General features: G+C 35.2%; 1 protein-coding gene across 1 annotated transcript; it reads left to right on the top strand.

Annotated features, from left to right (window-relative positions):
* Positions 1-3,335: 3,335 nt before the first annotated feature.
* Positions 3,336-5,284, top strand: LOC9313019 (cytochrome P450 71B17). The gene is made up of 2 exons (XM_021025568.1): positions 3,336-4,369; positions 4,513-5,284. Exons 1-2 carry the CDS (start codon positions 3,470-3,472, stop codon positions 5,122-5,124), a joined length of 1,512 nt encoding a protein of 503 aa, XP_020881227.1. The 5' UTR covers positions 3,336-3,469; the 3' UTR covers positions 5,125-5,284.
* Positions 5,285-9,105: the final 3,821 nt, after the last annotated feature.

Below are 9,105 nucleotides of genomic sequence, written 5' to 3'. Positions count from 1 at the left end.
AAATGATCATACTTCTAATTTTTGAATGTGCTAATGAGTTTTAGTATGAAAGTGAAATTTAAATGCATGGTTGTGTAGAAAAAGATTTATGTAACTGTGTTTGTAAAACAGTAAAGAAAAAATAAAATTTAAAGTGAAACATTAATTTGTAAGAGCAATATACTATTAAGAGTTTTTCTTTATTATTAAGTGTACACTTAAGAAAATTTACTAATTAAACCCAACTTAAGAATTTTAATTGAAGTCAAAGACATTGAAAGAGCTACAGTTTTTTGTAAACCTATAGAAAATTAGAAACAAATCTTAAAACTTCAAAAACATTATAATCTTTCTTTTAAAAAATTAAAAATAACAATGATTATATTATTCATGAGTTGTATAACAAAATATACATAAACATATGTAAGTTGTAAACAAAAAATAGTGATATGTAAAATTATGTTACATATATCTTAAATGGAACTACAACTATATAACATAATCAAATAGAAACATACGTTTGAGAATTTATCATTTAAATCAAATGTTTTTAACCCAACCAATTGGTGGAAACAACATATTTAATATATATATTATGTTTTTATCTAACAAGACGATGTTTAAGGTTGCATCACAAGATTAACATCTCAAAATAACAGAAAACAGTAAGCCAAATAGTCGTTTGAAATAAAAAAAAAAGCGGTAGGCTAAAGAGTGGTCTGAAAACACAATGATAGTATTATAGATGAAGATGTGGTAACATTATTTAAGTGTTGGATATGTATTCGTTTTGAAAAACAAAAATATATTTTTCATAGCTATTTTTAAGTGCATTTAAATATTAGATTGTGCAAATATAAAAAAGCAATACTTGGGTTCATTCCTAGGGGTTATTCACCCCCTTTTATTTTAACCAATCAGAATTCACCACATAAAAAAAAAACTAAATTCATTTAATTATTAAATCTAATCCCTAACCACTCTTTTATAAACCAAAACCGATATAATCTTAATTATAAAATCTAAACCCTAATTCTCCTTTGTAAACCCAAACCGCCTTTTAGACTCGTTTAATCGTAAGAAATCTAAATCATAATCGTACTTTCTAAACCCAAACAGACATTTAACCTCGTTTAATTGTGAAATCTAAATTCATTTATAAACCCAAACAGATATTTAACCTCATTTAATCATAAAATCTAAACCCTAATCGTACTTTCTAAACCCAAACCGATATTTAACCTCGTTTAATTGTAAAATTTTAATCCGTTTATAAACCCAAACCGATATTTAACCTCGTTTAATTTAATCATAAAATCTAAACTCCAGTCGTACTTTCTAAACCCAAACCGATATTTAACCTCGTTTAATCATAAAATCTAAACTCTAACCCTTTCTAATAAACTCAAACCGATACATAATTTTGTTTTAGTGGCAAATTAGATTTTCTAATTAAATGAATTTTTTTATTATTATTAGGTGGCAGATTCTGATTGGCTGAAATAAAGAGGGTGACTATAAGGGTTCAATCCAAGTATTTTTTTAATATAAAATATCAATTATACATTTTCAAATGAAATAAAACATAGATATTAGTCAAATTTTCAATATTTAGATTTATTTTCCACTGTTATGATTATAAATATTTGATCTTTATAAGAAAAATAATATATTATACTAAATCCAAGCAACGCGTGAATTATTTTTTAACGTGAATAGTAAGAATTTTTGGGTTTATCTTAATCATCAGTCGAAAAAAATTTAGATCATCTCTTTGTTTTTTATTTTTCATCAAACGTCATTTATATTAAGTTATCGGAAAGAGATTTTCCGTTAGGAAAAGCCAATCATGAACCGATGTGCTTACATGGGAGAAAAGGCTATTACGAGCCTGAGCTTTTTTGGCTAAACAATCAGCCCGACAATTAAACTTACGAGGAATATATCTAATGCTAAAAGAGGGGAAAAACAAATTAGAAATCGAAACGAGGCCATCTCTGCTGCAAAAATAAGCCACTCATCTTGGTTATCAATGAGGAAGACCAAATCAGAGCAATCGGAGGCGAAGGCACCAGAGAAGTCACCAATCGAGATCATGTATTCCATCGCCTATAACAGGGAGTCGACTTCCGCATGGAACGGTGAAAAGCTCCTTCTGGCGCTCTTAAGGATCATCTCTTTGTTTACTACCAAACATTTAATAGTTTTCTTCTTTTTATTTCGATAAAAAAGAATTATAATAAGGGAGACTCACAAAAATGCCCATTTTTTAATACCCTTTTTCAAAAATGCCCCCTTTGGCTGTCCATTTATAAGATATTATAAGATTTTGAAAGCTATTTTATAAGGTTTTTACAAGTTATAAGGTTTTACAAGTTTTTTATAAGCTTTTACAAGTTATAAATACCTTATAAAACCTTATAAGTACTTTGTAAAACCTTTTAAAATACATTGTAAAACCTTACAAAACACTTGTAAATACTCTGTAAAACCTTTAAAATACCTTGTAAATTTTTCCCGCCAAAAAATTTCGCAAAAAAATTGCGGAATCACTTTTCCCGCAAAAAAAAATTTTTGGCGGGAAAATTTTTTGGCGGGAAAAATTTATACGGGAAAATTTTACAAGGTTTTTTAAAGGTTTTTACAATTGTTTTGGCGGGAAAATTGCGGGATCACTTTTCCCGCCAAAAAATATTTTGTATTTTGTGGACCTAATTTTGTTTCAAATAAGAGTAAAATGGTCATTAAAAATTAAAAGAGGGCAAACTTAAAAATGGACTCTCAAAGGGGGCATTTTTGAAAAGGGATATTGAAAAATGGACATTTTTAACAATTTCTCTTATAATATTAAACACCTTATTTGACAAGAAATGTGGAGACCACTCAATGGATCGGGCTCTCCGTATCCAATGTATTTTGTCAATATTGAGAAATGTTGAAGAGGAGTTTTAGAAGCATTTGCCTTCTATATATTTTCGCCTTAAAAATATATGTGGAACAAAAACTAGCAAAGATAAACTACACAAACTAAAATCTTCCATCTAACAACCACAAAAAAAAAAAAAATTAACACGATTTTAATTAGGTGCACCAGTAAACCTAAACGATTTTTGTTAAAAATAAAGTGTTTTAACAACGTATCATCGAATTTATGTCAGAGTTTTAAATTTTTTATAGGTGTTGTGTTTTTACTGGTTTTAAATATCTTTTTTTATGTCTATCATTCTAGGATGTTTTTAGGCATAAGTATCGCAGACGTTCTTGATCATTCATATTTGCACATATCAAAATTTATTTCTAGATGTGGAACCTTCAACTCCACAATATTTGAGCAATCATCCGTAAAATCTCAAATTTATCAAATATGTATCACTATAAAAAAAAATTATTTAACTAGTAGACTTTTTCATCATGATTAAAATGTAAGCGGTTTGAGTATACCGAAACAGAGCGAGCATTTATCCATTTCAAAAAAAATATATATATATATATGGCAATCTCTTTGTTCTGTCTTCTTCTCATCGCCTTTGCGTCGTTAATCCTTCTTGGTAAGAAGATCAAACGCTCTAAATGGAATCTTCCTCCAAGCCCTCCAAAGTTTCCAGTCATCGGAAACTTACATCAACTTGGAGAATTGCCTCACAGGTCACTTCAACGTCTAGCCGAAAGAACCGGACATGTTATGCTTCTTCACTTAGGGTTTGTCCCTGTAACTGTTATCTCATCGAAAGAAGCAGCTGAAGAAGTGCTTAGAACTCATGACCTAGACTGTTGCAGCAGGCCTAAGCTTGTTGGGACGAGGCTAATTTCTCGGGGTTTTAAAGATGTCGGTTTTACCCCATACGGTGAAGAGTGGAAGGAGCGGCGCAAGTTCTTGGTGCGTGAGTTTTTCTGTTTGAAGAAGGTTCAGTCTTTCGGGTATATCAGAGAGGAAGAATGTAACTTTCTTGTCAAGAAACTGTCGGAATCAGCAGTGGATCGAACTCCAGTCGATATGAGCAAAACCCTTTTCTGGCTAACCGCCAGTATCCTGTTTAGAGTTGCTTCTGGACAGAGTTTCCACGAGAGTAAGTTTATCGATAAAGACAAGGTCGATGAGCTTGTGTTTGAAGCCGAGACAGCTCAGGCTAGTTTCACTTGCTCTGATTTCTTCCCCATTGCCGGACTTGGATGGATCGTTGACTGTATTTCCGGGCAACACAAGAGGCTCAAAGATGTTTTCTTCAAGCTGGATGCTCTGTTTCAAGGTGTGATCGATGATCATTTACATCCGGGCAGAAGATCTGAAGATCACAGAGATATTGTCGATATAATGTTGGATGTGATGCATAAACAAGGCAAAGATATTTCCTTGAAGCTCACAATCAATAACATCAAGGGAATTCTAACGGTAAATAATAGCAAAACTTGTTTCAACACATTTTTTTTTTTTTTTTTTTGATAACTCAGGTTATCCTTAAGGCTTTCTAGGCCCAACACATTTGCATAGAAACAGAATCTGGATATTTAACTTAGTTTCCGCGTGTTTGCTAGAATCTATTTCTCGGAGGGATAGACACAGGAGCTCTTACCATGATATGGGCAATGACGGAGCTCACTAGAAACCCGGAAGTGATGAAGAAAGTTCAAGGCGAGATTCGAGACCGCCTTGGCAGAAATAAGGAGAGAATCACCGAAGAAGATATCAATAAAGTTCCTTACTTGAACCTAGTGATCAAGGAAACATTCAGATTACACCATCCAGTTCCTCTTCTTCTCCCAAGGGAAACAATGGCTCACATCAAGGTTCAAGGCTATAATATTCCTCCGAAGACACGGATCTTGGTCAACGCTTGGGCGATAGGAAGAGATCCTAAAGTTTGGACAAACCCGGAAGAGTTTAACCCCGAGAGGTTTATCAATAGCCCTTTGGATTACAGTGGACAACATTTTGAGCTATTACCGTTCGGCTCTGGTCGAAGGGTATGTCCCGGGATGGCGATGGGGATGGCTACTGTGGAATTGGGACTCTTGAACTTACTTTACTTCTTCGATTGGAAGTTGCCTGATGGGATGACACATAAAGATATCGATACTGAAGAAGCTGGTACTCTTACAATCGTCAAGAAAGTTCCTCTAAAGCTTGTTCCAGTTCGAGTTCAGTGATCAGACCAACTCCAAACTTTGAAGATGTTTGAATAAAAATATTATGCAAATCCTGTAAGCTTATCTGATAACTAAATAATGTATGACGAATAATTTTCTGTAAGACTTTTTGTTAAAATTTTGATGCGATTTGTTGGCTTGGACAGCCTCGGCCTAACAATTTTAAAGGCATTAGTGCATTTTTTTTTTGCTTTGTGACTTACTATATTATTTGAAACATTATTTTGTTGGATCCTAATTTAAACTACAAAGGATGAAATGTTTTCTTATAAAATTAGTTTTGGTCCCTGTTTTATGGTTTTTCTTCAAAAATGAGCCTTTTGTTATAAACCATATAGATGGACTCCATAACCGGTCCATGGCCCATTAGGGTTTTACCTTATTCTCTGTATCCTGCTATTATCCTTGTATATATATCCCCTATCCTATTAATGAAAGACACAGTTCACAACACGTTATCAGCACGATAGCCTCTTACCCTAAAAATTAAAAAAAAAATCCTGAAACCCTAAATCTCTCTCACAAAAACCAAAACCAAAACCCTAGCTGTCTCTGCAAACAAAATTTTAAACTCTATCGAGATAAGTTTTCTGTTCATATTTGTTTCTGCACGAATTTTGCACGGATTATCTGTTATCAATCCTGTCTGTATTTCTGCACGAACTTTGCACAGATGATCTGTTATCTATTCTGTCTGTAGTTTTGCACGAATTTTGCACGGATTATATGTTATCAATTTTGTCTGTATTTCTGCACGAATTTTGCACAGATTATCTATTATCAATTCTGGCTGTAGTTTTACACGCTGTTGAACTAATACGCATTCGGCCATCTAGTGAGCATAGATATTCCCCATCCCAATTGCTAACGGATCATGAGCCAGACGTTTCCCATCTAAAGACATTTGGGTGTGTCACCTATTTACCCATAGCACCACCACAGAGAGCAAATGATGGGACCTCAAAAGGGGATGGGAATATACGTTAAAAATGATTCTCCCACCATCATTAAGTATCTCGAGCCAAAGGCCAGATACAAGGATTGTCATCTCAATGAATCCGTTTTCCCAACACTGGGTGGAGAGACTAACAAGCTGGTCAAAGAACTTATATGGAATCAAACATCCTTCACATGGCAAGATCCTCGGACTCCATCAGAGATCCAAAAGACTATATATCTGCAAAAGCTAGCTAAAATAGTTGCCAAGATTCCTATAATGACCCAAAGAGAGTAACAAAATCGTACATACCAGCTTGTAATGCACCAGTACGTATTGATGTTCACAAGGAACACAATCAAGTTGCTACAGAGGCTACAACACGTAAGAAACGTGGTAGACCCAAAAGGTTCCAAAGACAAGAACCTTCGGAAATCAAAGAAAGGTGCAAGGGAAACCGAGAAGGTTCAAGAAACCATAGACATGGCCAGCTAATAGACATAACCCTAAGGTACCAATCAATGAGGTTTGGGACGCCAAACCTCAAGGTCCTGAAGGTGTAAAGAGATCTCTATAAACTATATCATGTCTAGAATACAATGGAACCGAAAAAATGTCGACATAAATGATAATATATTTGCGCACAAGGTAGCAACTGAAATGAATGAGGATCAGGAGCCCACGTCTATACTAGAGTGCACTCAAAGACCTGATTGATTAAAATGGCACAAGACCATAAAACGTGGAGCTAAGAATCATTAAGAAGAAGAATGTGTTTGGTTCAATATGAAGGACACCATTCAATGTAAAGCCAGTAGGACAAATGAGTCTTTGTGATTATGTGAAATAAACATAGTGAAAGCGTGATATATCAGACACGGCTTGTCGCACAAGGATTCACACAAAGACCAGATATAGAGGAGATATACTCCCCTGTGGTGGATGCTAAGACATTTAAATTTTTGCTAAGTCTGGCTATATAAAAGAGAAAGATTTGCGGCTAATGGATGTAATGCCTGCATATTTATATAAGTCCACTGGATAATATATGAGATTACCAGAGGGTATTGAGCTCAAAGATAAGAAAGATTTTCGAGAACAGCACTGCATAAGGCTGGACAAATCCTTATATGGACTGAAACAAAGCGGACGTATGTGGTATAACCGGTTAAGCGAATATCTCATCAGAGAAGGCTATAAAAACGATCCGATCAGTCCATGTATTTTTATCAAAAAGTTTGCAAACAAAGGATTTGTAATCATAGCAGTGTATATGAATGATTTAAACCTCTGGATAATCGCCCAAACAGTTGAGTATATCTAAAGAAAGAATCTCAAATGAAAGACCTAGGCAATAATTAAGTTCTGTTTGGGATTACAACCTGAGTACGTGAATAATGGAATCCTTGTGCATCAAATGGCATACACTGAAAGAGTACTCAAGGAAATTTAATAAGGACCAGGCCCGCCCATTGACCAGGCCCAATGGTGGTGAGAAGCCTCAAATTGGATAGTGATCCATTCAGTCCGGAAATGCCATACCTCAGTGCCATAGGAGTTCTAATGAATTTGGCTAGACACACTAGACCAAACATTTGTTTTGCCGTGAGTCTCCTGTCTAAATTTAGTTCATGATCAACCCAAAGGCACTGGAAAAGTTTAAAGGAAGGTTTGGTTAAATTTTAAAATTTATTCTTCCTGCGTTGTTTACTTGGATTTATTCTATACTGATCTAACCAAAGAAGGTCCAGTTTGCTTTGGTTTAGTTTGATTTGCTGATGTAGGTTATTCATAAGATCAGATTATGGCATGGTCAATGAATAGGAACTACGTGTGGCTTGATCCCTTCCAAGGGTACGTAGGCAGCCTTCCTTAAGGCGCAGCTACTACTACATCAAAGACCATCATATTTGAAGACAACGCAGCCTGTATTGCTCAACTCAAGGACGGCTACACTAAGAGAGACCGGACGAAGCACATTTTGCCAAAGCTCTTATTCACTCATGAATTACAGAAGGACGGTCAGGTCAAAGTTCAACAGATCCGGTCAAGTGAGAATTCAGCCGACCTATTCACCAAATCATTGCCGACTTCAACGTTCCGGAAGCTCATTCATCAGATCGGGATGCGCGGACTTAAGGATTTACAGTGATGCTCAAATCAGGGGGAGTAATGTGTGTTGTACTCTTTTTCCTTCACCATGGTTTTGTCCCACTGGGTTTTCCTGGTAAGGTTTTAATGAGGCAACATTCCCCAGCGCATTATAGAGATCCCGGTTTAGTATCGGGCACAGTTATGTCTTCCAAGGGGGAGTGTTATAAACCATATAGATGGACTCCATAACCGGTCCATGGCCCATTAGGGTTTTACCTTATTCTCTGTATCCTGCTATTATCCTTGTATATATATCCCCTATCCTATTAATGAAAGACACAGTTCACAACACCTTTTTAGTTGATTATGTGCTTTTGCACAAAAAAGTTGATTATGTGCTTTAACCCACGTACTTATGTCCACCTCTTTTGGGTTGGAAATTCTTATGGGTTCGGATCTGATTCGTCTAAGAAATGTTGGTAAGATTTATTTTTCATCGGTCTTTTAAGATCGTCAAAACACCGTCTACACATTCAAAACAACTGTTAACTTTTGAGTCGTGTATGTAACACAGTATTGTTAAACTATTTTTCCGATCCGCTAAAAGAATGTTTATAAGCCTCAAATATCGATTAGGTCCAAAAATACAACAAAAACTAGTTCATAATAACTAGCAGTTTTGACCGTACTCCGTGTCTTTCCAAAAGGTACAATTTCCTCTAAGCTAAACCTGAAAACAAGTACTCAACCTCCCTCCCAAAAAATATCCTTGAAACCAAGTGATCAGATATCACCACTTGCTGCCAAATAGCTCAATATCGAAATAGCTCAGTACTTGTGTGGATCTCATAGAGGGGAATTTAAGAAGCATATTTGCCTTCTATTTTCCTCTTAAAATATGTGTGGAAGAAAAACTAGCAAAGAGACTGTACTACTACAACCACACAAAG

Source organism: Arabidopsis lyrata (genome assembly GCF_000004255.2).
Source record: "Arabidopsis lyrata subsp. lyrata unplaced genomic scaffold ARALYscaffold_5, whole genome shotgun sequence".
Taxonomy (NCBI): domain Eukaryota; kingdom Viridiplantae; phylum Streptophyta; class Magnoliopsida; order Brassicales; family Brassicaceae; genus Arabidopsis; species Arabidopsis lyrata.
The sequence above is the reverse complement of the archived record's forward strand: the minus strand, read 5'-3'. Positions and strand labels throughout refer to the sequence as shown.

Bases quoted from the DNA above. Each gene is read 5' to 3' on its own strand.
- LOC9313019 (XM_021025568.1), top strand. From the start codon at position 3,470: ATGGCAATCTCTTTGTTCTGTCTTCTTCTCATCGCCTTTGCGTCGTTA. The intron at 4,370-4,512 runs GTAAATAATAGC...CGTGTTTGCTAG, and splicing joins ACATCAAGGGAATTCTAACG to AATCTATTTCTCGGAGGGAT.